The 15,221-nt window shown below is 37.4% G+C and overlaps 1 protein-coding gene across 2 annotated transcripts in view; it reads left to right on the top strand.

The window, feature by feature from the left end:
* The window catches only part of ATF7IP2 (activating transcription factor 7 interacting protein 2), a 53,055-nt gene that overhangs the window by 21,978 nt on the left and 15,856 nt on the right, over positions 1–15,221 (top strand). For both annotated transcript variants that reach the window (XM_074965467.1, XM_074965466.1), the window contains exons 2-6: positions 3,842–4,751; positions 6,860–6,993; positions 9,807–9,941; positions 10,261–10,344; positions 13,330–13,499. In XM_074965467.1, the coding sequence (XP_074821568.1) occupies positions 3,851–4,751; positions 6,860–6,993; positions 9,807–9,941; positions 10,261–10,344; positions 13,330–13,499 (1,424 nt within the window). In that variant the 5' untranslated portion in view covers positions 3,842–3,850. The remainder of the gene's footprint in view (positions 1–3,841; positions 4,752–6,859; positions 6,994–9,806; positions 9,942–10,260; positions 10,345–13,329; positions 13,500–15,221) is intronic.

Raw genomic sequence — 15,221 nt, 5'->3', positions numbered from 1 at the left:
TGACCCAACGACCAATGCGGTTATGGGAGTGCTGGTGATAGTGGGATTAGACAGTTCATTTCCAAGTGACAAATAGGAAGGAAGAGCCATCTGGAAAACTTGCTTGTTAAACAGCACTTGGGTTTTAGAGAAATTTGCCCCTGGCCAGCAGATGATTGGGGAAAGATTAAATAAAAGTACTGTAGTCTATTAAATACCATTTCTGATCGTGTCTGCCAGTGGGGATTGATTTGAGACAGTGATTAGTTTTATTAGTTCCTAGGCAACTGAAGGCCCTATTGCTCTTAAGAAGTTTCTTCTGCCCTCACATTAATGCTAATGACAGCCCCTTTTCTCAGTGGTTGACAGAAATGGGAGATTAATTGCAAAAGAGAATATAGTTAAGGGTCAGGACTGGAGTAATATTTTACTACTTTAAATATGCATAATGTCCAGAAAAATGAATGATAGCACTAACAGTAATGGTAGCATCCATGCTGTGAATTAAATACTTTTAAAAAATTCATTTTTTTTCAAGAAATTATAATAATTCAAAACAAAACTTTGTTGCCGTATATTCAAACCTTTTGTGACCATGTCAAGAGGAGAATCTAGAAGAAATATGTGACGTGTCATGTCAAAAGACTATGTAAGATAGACCATAGAAGAAATGCTAATATATCCAGGGCATGACTCACTTTCTTGACTTAAATTTATGGCTAAATAAGGTAGATTTTAGCTGCATACGTGCTAACAAATAAGAAATGTGCTTGTTAGGTAAAATGTGTTTTGGTTCTGCTACCTAAATAACAAATTATGAAACTGTAAACAAAACCACAAGGAAGAAATAAGAAGTTTGATTTATAGTAAACAACATAATTGAGGGAACTAAGATAGGTACCAAACCTGAACCAGACTCCCAGAAAGCTTTGTGTAGTTATGCTAAGAGAGCTCATGGAAAAATTACTCACAAATGAGCTTTGTATCATGTATAAAATGGAAATGTGCTGCAGACATGAATCATCTTGCTGACAAATAGGAAATATTACCTTCACATTTTACAGTGTATGAATTGATAATGTAAGTGCGGCAAGTAAAATACTGTAAAAAAGGTGGTACAGAAACCCTGCTTAGAGAGAGGAAAAAGCTGAAACGGAAGTGAAGCTGCAACCTGTTTCCCCAGGTTGATGATATATTAACTTTTACCTTTCTGTTTGTGCTGGTCTGTCTGACTGATAACTAAGTTCAATTGGGTTTGATGTCTTGTTGATCGGTAATCTAAATTGAACCAACAACTTTGTGCAAATAGTTCCTATCCCATGATTGCGCCTGTTAATTGTTGTCCCTATGATGCTTTATTTGCTACCTTTATATGACTTTAATAATGTTAGAAATTTAGTCATGGATACCTTGCTTATAGCTTCTTTGCTCATAATTAATTGTCACCATTAATAAATTTAAAGTGACAAGGCTGAGACTGTTGGCCTATAAGCCTGATGTGAAGGCCTTGTAGGTTGTCTGTTAGACAGACTCCATAATGCTCTGCAGTTATGCTAAGAAGAAGAAAAATATTAGCTTGTTAGAATTACCAGAAAGATAGAACCTTTGCAAGAATTGTTAATACTTCTAGTGTTATAGTAACCACAAGAAGTAATCAATCCTTAAGTTAGCAAAATATGATGTACCTGCCAAAAAGACATAAGACATGGGTAAATAACAGATGTTTGATTATGTAATCGAAAACCATAAAATATACCAAAAATAAGAGATGACTTTATGGAAAAAGAGGAAATAATGAGAATGAAACTGAACAACTCTAGTATTTACTTACAGCTTAATATGCTTATAACAACCAGGCAGCATCAGAATCAAACAGTCATTGGCTGAATGCTCAGTTCTACACACATTTATCTTTTTGTTATTTGCTGACTGAGAATTGTTTGTTAAACTCTGTTAAGCTGAGTTATCTGAGGTCTCTTTAATTACTAAGTAATTTTAAATCTTTTTAAAAAAAATCTATTACTGATCTTTGATAACATGATCAACATCATGACTGGTGTCACTGTCCTCTACCTCCAGTAGTGGCTGTGTCTCTTTGGTCTTAAATACACTTGCAGATTTGTCCGTGAGAGGGCTGCATTGTTTTTTGTACCAAAAATTGTCTCTTCATCACAGAAGTGATGAAGGCTTTTTTTTTCTTTTTCTTCTTTCCTCAAGCCACAATTATTGTACTGGTGTATGGATCTAAACCTCTAGTGCTTTAATTCTTTTCCTAGTAGTGTTTGGCACATCTCATCAATCCAAAACTCTGGGTTTTTCCCAGTCTGCTGTAGATCAGCAGAACAGGGACAATGGAATTGGGCTCAGTATGACTCTAAACTTCACTCCATATTATGATCAAGATCATCTCAGCTGTGGTCTAAGTAGCTAATTGTTAATTTTCAGCAGACTTGGCTAGCATGTTTTCAGTGACATAAAAGAAGAAAAGTGGATGTTGGTGATAAGGCATCTCATCTGATGGGCTGTAGGTATCAGCATAGGACTTTCTGGGTTTGGAGGCAGGTAATGCCTTATTGGTTGCATAGGACAGGGAAACTGAGCTTTTCTTTTAACGTGGGGACTGATATGTTTTGTAGCTGCTCTGTATAACAAAAGTCAGTTACTGACTTTGTGCACATTTGTTGTGGGAGGTCTGAACTTTTTTCCAACAAAAAATCATAGAAGAAATGAGTAGGCTCTTAGGATCAATTTCTAAAAACTTTTATTCTGAAAGCAGAGTACATAATTTATGGTTTTGAAAATGTTAAAGATATTGATTTAAACCTGGGTTTGAAGTGATACTACCATTATAGATTGAGTGGCATATGATAGCAAGGTATATATTAAATATATAAATAAGTCTTTTTTCCCTTTCCAATTATAGGAGAAAAGTGGTTATTTTAAAGGATTTTTAGATTTGTGTGCAAGTGAGTATGATGAAGGAAAGAGTGAAAAACTTATTAAATGAAAGTGAATATAAGAAATTAGTTGTTTTGTTCATAAAATGAAATGACACCTGTGGTTGCTGTAATTTGTGGAATTGAATTCCATCGCCTAGGAAGGTCATATTCCCATGAAATTCTGTGTGTCAAGCTCACGAGGCTCACAGTTCCATTGCTTCAAGGAAATGTAGCTGTCCTGGGAGGTCCATAGTCAAGGAGGGAGAAGTGATATTTTGGATAGCTCGGGCCAATTTTGTGGATGGCTTTGAATATCAGGTCAGAGACGTTGAACTAGACCATATTCGGTGGGCAGCCAGTTAAGAGATTGAAGCATAGGAACTTGTTCAGAGAGGTCTGTGCTGCAGGGCATGCACTGAGTATTTAAGCCTGGAGGTTCTGACTATATGGATCAACGTGGCTGTGGCTGCATCCAATAGGATGGGATAAAAATTCCCAACCACTTACAGATGGAAATATACTTTTTGCCAGTGCAGCTGTTTAGGCATCCACTGGCACTGAAGAGTACAAAAGAAATCATAGCTTGTGGACTGATTTAAAAATCTGGGGGCAGATGGCCTTCATAATGGGGGATATTGCAGAGTGTCACATTCTTCAAAGCACTTCTCTCTTCCTACTAGCATCACTGTGGACTTACCTGGGTTTAAGTATAGCCTGCTGCTTTTCATCTAGCTTCTCATTTCACTTAGATATTGAAAGAGCTGGGAGATAGTTCCTTTGCACCAAATATGAACAGTACTGTAGAGGCGGCTATTGTGCTTACTGCTGGAACTGCCAGAAGTCTCCCAGTGGCTTCAGGTTGACATTGGATAGAGGATTGATTCTTGTTTTTTAAAATTGTTTTTTGTTTTTCTTATTTTAAGGCATGAAAGATGGAGAGTTCAAATACAATCATCCACAAGCCTTTGAGAGCAAGAAAAACAATGACTCCAAGTAGTCGAAAACAAGTGGAAATGCTGAGTAAAATAAAGAGTATTTCAGGACAAGAAAAGATTCTAAACGGCTTGCATACTGAGGTTCACCACGTTCAGTTAAATACTGTGGACATAAACTGCAGAAGTAATGATTCTGTAAAAGGAAGCTCACTAACTGAATCAAAAACAGATACGTTCCCTGAAAAAAGTGAAATGTTACCTCCAAAATTAACAGCCTCAATACAGGGGTTCAGTGTTAACTCAAAAGTAAATGAAGAAGTAAAACAATGTTCTTATGACAAAAATTTTGATCAAAACTGTCAAGAAGAATCCCAAGAGCCTCCCCATGAGAAATCTTGTAACACAAACTCTGATGCAAAACAGTTTCTAAATGCTGGGTGTTTACAAGATATACTGCATAAATGGTATGAAAATGAACTAAATACACCATCCTCCAAGCCAATTGAAGTGCATTTGTATTCAAAACCAAATAACCTACCTATTGACCAGTTAAAAGAGAATGCTTGTTTAGAAGATCCAGTTAACAGTGATTATTGGGATGAAAAAAGAACTAACAAGATTATTCCTCTTTTAGAAAAGATAGACACAACAACAGAAAGAGAGAGTGCAATAGAAGAGGTTATTCCCACATTAAAGAAGGTAGACACGATATCTGATTCAAATGATGTGAAGTACAAATATAACCTTACTCATTCAGTTTCCCCCACACTGCCTGGGATAGATAGAATAGCTGATGTTTTAGAGAGTAAAACATCCCATGGAAATGGTAGTCCAAATACTTTACCAGATGTGGAAGCTACTGTTATGCTGCAGGATACATCACCTGAATATAGTATTGGTAAGCACTCTCTTCTTCTAATGATCTATAAATTTGACTGTTTCCAACTGTTAAGTGATCCTGCCTAATCAACTTCATAGGCACCTCTTTTCTTTTTATTTTATTTTTTGTTTTAAACTTTTGCAAGCTGCACATTGCCTCTCATGGCCAAACAGTTTTACTATATCATTTCCAGTTCACTCTGTCTGCTTGGGTCTGGCCTATACTATGAAATGTTACCATGTCTGAACATGTTTGTCAGCAACCATGTTAGCTGACATGATGCTGAACACACAGACCAGGATAAATGGTGTTGAAGTATTGTCAGCTAATTTGACTAAACCCTGATTGTGTTAGGGTGCCCTGTGCAGAATTTTTGAATAAAGAAGACTAATGAACTGTTGGCTTTGGTGCTTGGATCTCTGGGGCTTGTACAGAATAGGCAACTGATGGAATTCCTAGAACAGCTTAACAGTTGTTTCACAACTATAATGACTCCTACTGACTGTGCTCAAGATTCCCTCAGGCCTATGGCCATCAATATTAGATCCTCTATCATCGTCCACTGAACATTTTTATGTGATCCTTATTTGGAGATTTTTTTCAGGTGAAAATAAAGCCACCTCCACAGCTGCCATTTCAACTTTTTTTTTTTTTTGGCAGCCAATTAAGAGGACAGTTAGGGGCATTGTCCTCTTAACTGGTTACAAATAACACGGCTTAGTTTTGTATCCACATAGCAACTTTTCTGTCATCACAGTCTTGTTTGTACATCTGCATCTAGCTCATTGCTTTGCCATGTTCACATAGGTGCATTCTGGGAAACTCTGGGCATTTGTCTGAAAGTGCTTCAGCAATTGTAAGGTGGTTGGAGGACACTACACAGAGCAGAATTAATAATAACCTATTGGGCAGTACACTCTAAAGGGTACTAAACAAACAGCTGGGAGGATGAGGTAACTCGTTTGGCTGGTCCACAAACATGGTTAGAGAGTCTTGTTTACCCTGGGAAAAACAAAAATAGAGAGTTTATAGATTGTTATAACCCACTAACAACCTCCCAACTCCTTCCTCTCCCCCCCCCCATTTCCTCCCTATGACTAAAGGGGTGTTGGACCACTTCACCTTGAATGGTCCCTTGAAATATGTGTTAACTACTTACACTAAACAGTCTGTTCCATCATGGATTTAGCTGTGACACTGAGGGCTTGGCTACACTTACATTTTGTAGCGCTCTAACCTGCTGGCTCAGGGGTGTGAAAAATTACCCCCCTGAGTGCAGCAAGTCAGAGTGCTTTAAAGCACTAGTGTAAACAGGCTCCGAGCGCTGGGAGAGCTTGTGGAGGTGGATTACCAGGAGCGCTGGGAGAGCTTTCTCCCAGCACTCGCGCGCAACCACAGTCGCACTTCAAAGCACTGCCCTGACAGCGCTTTGAAGTTTCCAGTGTAGCCATGCCTGAGTAAGTTTCTTAGGCCTGAAGAAGAGCTATGTGTAAGCTCGGAAGCTTGTCTCTGTCATCAGCAAAAGTTGATCCAATAAAAAGATATTACCTCATCCATCTTGTCTCCCTAATATTCTGGACCAACACGGCTAACAGGCTGTCTGTCACTTATCTAAGGTAATGCAGGGGAAAAGCCTTTGGTCACCTGAAGTGGCCCTTATCTGCCTATTTTCTATGGCAGTAGGAGAAGCATATTCTTCTCTCTCAATTGTTTGTCTCTAGGAAGTAGCAGACAGCATGTTACCACTACTGGGGAAAGGGAGATGTAGCCAGTTCTTGGCAGTTGTCCCAGGGCAAGGCATCCTGAGAATTAAAAATGATCTTAGCACTTGGCTATGGAAATGTGGCTGGTTGGCACCCTGTCAGTGACCTTGTCTTTTCCATTTTACTTGGGCTCATGGTTTCCCCCTCACTCCCACAAAAAAGTAGTAAGACTCTTCTTCCCACTTGATGCCAAGACCAAACTATGGTGTAATGTAATTAAGGAATAGAACCACATTTACAAATTTAACCTCTGCTTTGAATGGTCCTATACTTTACCGAGGCATTAATTATAAGTTTGTTTCTTCACATAGCACTGTTAAGAAAATTAATTTGTGAGGTAAATGTCTCATTTTTTTCTCTAAGACAATGCTCAAAGGAAGAGGATATGTTCAGAAAGCAAGGAAGACAGTCACTGTAAACGCTTCAAAACTTCTGATGAAAACAAAAAAGAGAATATTTGTACAGTGTCAGAAAAAGAGGAAAATTTTTTGGGAAAGGTAACTTTATTTTACATGCTTAAAGCTGAAATCTTTCATGCATTAAATGTTTTAGTTATTCTCCTGTTGAAAGTAGTTTTTTATGTTAACTTCAGATATAATTGTCAGCTGTGCTGAACTACTTAAGCCAAGTTTTATGAATGTGAATAATTGTATTTCTAGACAGAATTCAGATTGGTTTGAGGAAACTAAGAACTTTAGTAATTCTAAATTGGTTCCTCCATTAGTCTGGAGATTTGAAAATTATTCCTTACTATAAAAAGACAAATAAAATGGGTTACTTTATAAATACACCCAATTTTTGCATGTCTTAGTAGATGAAGTAACATTCATTTAAACTCAATGTTTACTTAACTTCTTCTTGAGTAACCTGACAACGCTTCAGATAGCTGGTTTCCTCTTTCACTTGTTAAAATATCTTAGACCAATGGCACAGTCCTACTTTCCAGAAGGTAAAAATTGTGATCAGAATTGATTAGAGCTGTGACTTCATTCCCATTAGAGTTGCTAACTGAAAGTTTTATCTGAGTTATTTCATTCCTGTTTTAGTTGAATGTGCCCGTGTTAGCTGCTAGGTTTTGGTGGGCTAGAGCTTTAAAGCATAGAACCTAGGATATATTAGGTTGCTCACTTTGAACTCTTGTAGACTCCCACCAAGAAGAAGTCATCTCTTGAATTTAAGTGGCTCAGACAGAACATGATAGGCCTATTTATTTATTTTGACAATTAAACACCTAGAGTGAAATCCTGGTTCCATCGAAATCGGTGGTAAAACTCCCATTGACTTCAGTGATGACAAGATTTCACCCCAATTCTTATTTCAGACTTTCACCTGACACTTTCAATCTCATGAAATTCAAAGAAAACAGATAAAAATCATAAACTGTGGTCTGAACTGCAGCTATTTTCATGGGTTGTCCTGTTTCAAATACCATATGATTTCAGGACGCAATCTTATATCATTGAAGTTAAAAGGAACCTGCCATTGGTTTCAGTGGAAACGGGATAGTGTTCTCTTCCTGCTGGAGAAATGGTTAGACCTTTACATGTGAAAATATAACCTCAAATGTTTGTGTTCTGCCTCTCTGCTGACTGGGAGTAACTGAACCCTTTTCAGGAATGGTACAGAACACATAAAAGGAAAATAGAGAGTGCCTGAGATTTTGGGGTATGAACCTGAGAACAGAGAGAATATGAATGAAAATGTTGTTGTTTTTTATAAATTAATTTGTGAAAGCAACAAAGCTGTGGCTGGAAAACTGGCTGAGGAGCACTTTGCCTTGCTAGTGTGATGCAGCATAATGGTGAAAGCAAGGAAAGCTGCTTCTAATGGCAAAAGCTTGAAAACCTTGAGCTTTATGTAACATTTGTTTCTCCACATAACTGAAAAAACTAGATGACATGAGACATAGCTGGTGGAATTCTCATTTCTAAATGTTATAATCATAACTGGAAAATGAAGATGCAAAGATACCTTATTCGTTATGGTTACACTACCTATTAAGCTTTGAAATCTGAAACTGAAAAGGCTTCCAGGAAACTGTGCTTCCTGTCTGATTCAGTACTGATCTTAAAAGAAAAGGAGTGATTCTGGCAATTAGTCTTCCATAAGCCTTTATTCTATTTCCTGTGATAGTTGTGCAACTATAGCATCTAAAGAAAAATGAAGTCCTAAAATTGGTATCAGCCCGGACTTGTAAGTAACAGATTTTGCCAGATGCATGCTCTCAGCTTTAACCCCGTTTTAATGTATTTTTTTTGTCCTGGAATAGAATATCAAGGAGATATTTAAATCTCTCTGCTGTATTGTCACTTATCTGTTGTGACTACTGCATGTGTTTAGGATGTTGTTGATGAGTTTACAATTTGGTAATAGTAAGAAAAACAAATGTTTAATCTGTCAACATATAGTGACTTACTATCTGCACAAACTTTATTCAGGTAACATACTCAGGCCAAGTCTACGCTAGAAACTTTTTTGTCACTATAATAATGTCAGTGTAATTTTTTTTGACATTTCTATACCAGCAACACACTACTGTGTACGCAGTTATACTGGCATAAAAGTTGTTTTGCCAGCATAACGTATTTTATTAGTAAAAGCTGTAAATTGTATCAGAAAAAGCATTTTTTTTGCTGGTATAAACTTCTTCTACACTAGGAAGGTTTACCAGGATAGTCATACCAGCAAACCTCTTTAGTGTAAACCTGGCCTTATCTAAGCTAATATAATGTAAAAAGTGTAGTTGTGGGGAAAAGGCTCATTTCCCAGGTATACAAGCTTCACTCACTGAGCAGTATCGATTCTCCTTACCCAACAGCAGCAGTCCTTCAGCACTTTTGATCCTCAACCCACAAAAAGGGGGAAAAAGTCTATTATGACCCAAATATGATGGTCTATTGCACGTACAAGAAAACAATTTGAGAACCATTCTTCTAGATCCATGTAAGATTCAACTATAACCATGGCAAACTGAACTAGAAAAATATTTACAACATGTTACCACAAATCATTAATTTTGTATGAACCATATCTCTTAAGATTCAGAAGGCATGATTGTGCTTGCAAACAGTTGACTTGCACTAGACTGGGTGAGCTGTAAGGGAAGGGGAATGCCAAAGCACAAAAATACTACATTTTACAGATTACGTTTGTAATTGACAGAACATTGGTGAAGGAGTTTTAATTTATAAACATTTTAAAAAATAAAACTTAGTTAAAATTAAAAATTATTAATTTATTTGTATATTTTCATTACCTCAGCAATGAATGATTTCTAGATTTGAAATGTAGCTTTTTTTTTCCATTATAGGTCAAACACTTGATTCAGAAGCGTGTGGATATTTTAAATAATGACGTCTTTAACCATAAACTGGAAAGTTTAAATGGAAGAGTTGATCAAACACAATGTCGAAAAAAACATGAAGAAATCGCTATTACATTTCTAGTAAGTTTCTTTGCATTGTGCGTATCCTAAAAGTGTGAATTTATTTGTTCCTGAAGGTCTTAAATTTTCAGAATTGCACCTACATTGTGTGCATAACTTGCGCTGGAATTGCTTGCACTGGCATTAAGATTGCACTTCTGTTTGTTCATAGAAAAATGAATTGGAGGCTGTACATTTTGTTACCTTTTTATTTTATGGCACGCAAATCTCAGTTGATGTTTGGGGGTGTTTTGCTCGTGCTTATCACATATGCAGAGTAGGAAATGTGTACTATTTCAGGTTAACACTTAAAGTGATGCTCTTTTTTCTTTTCTTGTAGAAGAAAGTGTCTAAGCTCGAGAGACGTATTAATACTGTGATAGCATTTCAGAAGAAAATATTATTGAAAATGGTCACTAGTAAGGTATAGTATAATATGTAATACTTCGACGTAGGGATTCTATTTGCAATTAGTCATGAGCTCATGGGCAGTTATAAACAATCTATACTAAACACGTGCAATATGAAAACATAACTAAATAGATTTGGAGGAGATGGTATTGTATTGGTGTTACAATAGCAACTCAGAGAAAAACCTAAACTCCTACAGACACCTGGTACTGGGACTCAAAAAATGTTAAAAGAATTTTATTTACTTGCAACTGAGTTGTTACATTGAGAAGTTCTGTTTTTCAGTAGAATAAAATACAGTTATTTTTTTCTTTTGTATTGCTTCAGAGGTCATAGGTAAGCAGCTCCCATTCTGACAGGAGGAGCAGCCTCTGAGGTATCAGCTGACATCCCTTCCCATAGATGATTGAGTACTTTGGACCCTCAATAGTATAGTCAATAAAACACAAGCATTTCACTTGGAGCTCTGGATACGATACTGCCAGAATGATAACCTAAGAAAATATCTGGTATGGGGCTTTTTGCTTCCTCATGGACAACATCTCTTGACATGACATAAAATTGAAGATTTGTTGGCCAAGAAAACCCACGATTTAGACCAGAGCCGAGCTTTGTGTAAACCTGCTTGGGATGCTAGTTCAGACTGTTTTCAGGGGTGGCTTGAGATCCTTTAGCAGGCTTTTAAAATTAAGGGTGCAAGCTCTTCAGCTAGTGTAAATTGTCATAGCTTCATTGACTTCAGTGGGGCTATGACAGTTTAAAACAGATGAGGATTTGCCCCAAGGATTTGAGTAAAGATTGTAGGACTAGTCAAATGTACTTGAGCCATAGTTATTTTTTCTTTTATGAAACAATTGGCTTTTTATCTTAAATTTATGTACTTTATGCAATGACAAATGTTAAAAATCGTGGTTTAAAGGTCTCACTGCAGAAATATCTTACTCTGCTTCTCGGTTATGTATTTTCTGAAAAGGTTTCAGAAACTCTTTTGTTACACAATGGTATTCTAGAAAAATGTAACTCGGCTTAAATATACAAATAAAAAAAGTCCTTAGTGGCAAATACTTAACAAATAGTTTGTCATGCTGAAGATTTTTGCTAAACTTTGGAAAGAAGGGAATAGCAAATAACACTTTTTTTCCTTTGCTTTATATTGACTGTCTGTATAATGCATCTTTTAGGAAATCACATTCATTTTTAGGGAAAATGTGCTTGTGTAAAAGGAAAAGGTCTGCTTTCCAAAACCAGCTCTGGGTCCAAGTCCACATTTCTTCCACATGCAAAAGTCTAATTTAAGTAAGAATTGTTTGTAAATTGAATATAAGATCTCACCCTTGTTGTAAATATTCTAATGTGTTGTAAAACTGGTTTTATGTCTGTGTGATGGGACGTCTGCTCCACACTGGCAGAAAAGGGATTAAAAGCAGCCCTAAGGAGGCTACGCAGGAGGCAGCCAATCACAGAAGGGCTTATAGGAACAGCCAGTCAGGGCCGGGCTGGCCCATATAAGAAGGGCTGCAGAACAGAGCAGTTTCAGTCACTCCTTGGAGCTTGAGATGGGAGGAGGACTGGCTGCCTTGCAGGCAGAGGGCACCAAGCACTCCTGACAGAGCAGTGCTGCAGGCAGAGAGCTAAAGGCAGCTCTTGGAAGGCTGCAGGGATCTGCAGTCTGAGACCCTGATGCAAGGGCAAAGAGGGTGCTGGAGCCACATGGGAAGTGGCTAGACTGCAGTTTGCCACTGAAGGGAGTGGCCGGATAGTAGACTGCAGGTCGCCCCAGAAGGGGGGAACATAGAGTGTAGCACAGCCAGAGGGCAGTGTCACTGAGGAGGTGCTGCAGTGGTGAGTCGCACCATGTCTCAGTCTGGTATTCTTTAAATTCTTCAGGCAGAGAGGGAAATCATCATTTACAAGTAAGGCACTTATGAGTGGTTACTGAAGATTACACTAGATAACTTTTTCAAACCAAACTATTATTAGATGCTATACCTTTCTGAGGTCAGCTATTCAAACACAGCGTAAGCATGGATGTGCAAATAACATAATGTTAATTGGAAAAGTGCATGAACAGTGAAGTAATGTTTCTGTACTGACTTAACGTTCAGTGCGTGTAAGAACAAGTAACTCTACACAACAAGGGAGTCTAGCAGGAAAATAGCAAAACTGGTAGTAGTGGATACTGAAAACCTGACTTCTTATATCCTCCTGATGGATGAATTGTCTGCTGCTACTCCATGCTTATATCCCTACTACATTTGACCTTGGTTTTTTTCTCCAGTTAACTAAAGGAACCAATTGTGTAATCGAATTTAGGCCCAGAATATGTTTAAGTGCTTGCTCTTAAAACAACGGAATGTTTAGGTTGGGGAACGAAATGAGTGCTTTGCTTGTGAGAGCTACTGAAACACAGTGTGCAGGGTCTGGAGAGTGATGAAAGGTGACATCATCCAACAATAAGATGACAATTATCACCCAGTCCCCATGGCAGGGAGCAGGAAGTATTCAGGAAGAAGGTTGTAATTCTGTTTTTTGTTTGTCTCTGCGTGCCCTCAATGTTTGGTCTAAAAGGGCAGTTTCGAGATTCATACAAGCTCAAAATTGGAGATAGTGGAACTAACTATTTCGCACAGAATAAGAAGGGATTGGTAGGTTTTGTGTGGTTTAGATATTTGACAGTCAAGTTAATTTCTTATTTAATTTTAATTTCCTATCAGTGTCTCTTGGACCATTTACTAGCTGTTCGTGTGTCTAGTGAATCTGTAAATGTTAATCTCTTGTTATTGTATAGATAGGCCCTGGTTTAACGATCACATATATAATGTAAATTATGGAGGCGGGGGAAGGTTTAAAAAGGCACAAATCACCCAGAGGCAAAAAATGCCATCTGTTGCTCTGAAAACAAGGTGTGCATGAAATCCAGGACATCCGACTAACTCAGCACTGGTTGTGGACACGAACAGACTTTGCCATGACTTGTGACCTTTTTTCTTTTTCTCAGGCAAATCTTCCAGGTGCAAACTCACAAAATGCGATACTAAATAGAACCAAATCTGTTCCACTGCTTCCTGATAACATAAATGGACGATCAGTTTCTTCAGTTAAACATGTATCATCATCCCATAGACAAACTGGTTCTACTTCTGAATGTGTTGCAGAAGAGCCTGTAAGGTAGGTGTCTATAATGACCACACAAAAAAAATAAATTCAATAAATATAACCCACATATTATGTAAAGTTTTAAAGTATTTACTTGGAAAGAATCTACTTTTTTTCCTCAAATTTTACTTTTCCTAAAGGTGCTAGATTGGCATACGATTAATTCTTGTACATACATAATTAAACATACGATTAATTCTTGTACATACTTTACTCTGGAAATGTAGTCGGCTTCTTAGCCCTCTGAAGCAATACAAAGACTGCTTCAAAGTTGCCACTTACAGAATGACTTTGTAAGAATGGGTTCAGCTCAGATTATTAATCAGTGACACATGAACTAGCCAAGATCAATCAGTTTTTATTAATCAAAGATTAGGCGTGTAAGATTAATCAGCAGACACAGATTAATACATTTACTGGTCCAGGCCTGTAGCTTGCACAGTTCCGAATTGGTCATTGTTTTATGGTTTTTTAATACCTTACTTATTTACTTCTTTTGACAGTTGAGGTTAGTGCACCTAGCACTATTCAGTCACCTTCAAATATCTATCTTGTGGTCAGCAAGCTAGAGTAAGTCATAAACTAATACACCCTAATTTTTCAGCTTGACGTACTTAAACAATTTCATCATATTTTGGCAAACTTAACAAAATGTGTGTTAATGGCATAATACTTCTCAATCAATCATTTAATTTTGCCCCTTGCAGTTTGGAACACACTTGGGTTATTCAGCTGGAGAATAATGTCAGCATCTCCTATGCATCTGTGAGATGGTCTGAAAATGTGTCATGCTCTTAGATATATTTTCACTCTACAAGCAGTATAAGATTTATCTGCTAATATTTTTCCATTGTTCCATTTAGCACAGTTTGCATAAAGCTTTAGGAAACTTGGCCTATATGCTAACAAGTTCTACAGTGAACTCTTTTCCCCACCTAATGTATCTCTCTCATGCAGAGTAATCAACAACCTCTAATTTCCCTTTTTGGGGATAAAGTAGTTTTACGCTGGCAGTTTTTTTAATCTGGGGGATACAAAGTAATAAGGTGGGTCAGCTGAATGTGAGCTCTCACTACGATGCAGTGGCTAAAAGGGCTAATATGATCCTTGGATGTTGAACAGGAGAATCTCAAATAAGAGTACAGAAATTATATTGACAGGTTTCAGAGTAGCAGCCGTGTTAGTCTGTATCCGCAAAAAGAAAAGGAGTGCTTGTGACACCTTAGAGACTAACAAATTTATTTGAGCATAAGCTTTCGTGAGCTACAGCTCACTTCATCGGATGTGAGCTGTAGCTCACGAAAGCTTATGCTTAAATAAATTTGTTAGTCTCTAAGGTGCCACAAGTACTCCTTTTCTTTTTTTAGAGATTATATTACCTCTGTATTTGATACTGGTGCAGCTTCTGGTGGAATATTTTGTTCACCTCTGGTGTCATCAGTTCAGGAAAGATGTTGGTAAATTTGAGAGGGTTTAGAGAAGAGCCACGAGAATGGTAAAAGGATTGGAAAACATGCCTTATAGTGAAAGATGCACATATCTCCATCTCTTTCAGTTATCAGAGAGAACATTAAGGGTGACTTGAAGCTTAAAAGTGTCTACACAGTGAACAAAAATTTGATAATGGGCTCTGCGATCTAGCAGACAATGTTATAACATAATGTAATGGCTGCAAGTTGAAGCTTAACAAATTCAGATTGAAAATAAGATGCAGACTTTTAACAGTGTGGGTAA

The sequence above is a fragment of the Natator depressus genome, chromosome 10, assembly GCF_965152275.1.
Source record: "Natator depressus isolate rNatDep1 chromosome 10, rNatDep2.hap1, whole genome shotgun sequence".
NCBI classification, from domain to species: domain Eukaryota; kingdom Metazoa; phylum Chordata; order Testudines; family Cheloniidae; genus Natator; species Natator depressus.
Note: the sequence above shows the minus strand (reverse complement) of the source record. Positions and strands in the feature narration are given on the sequence as shown.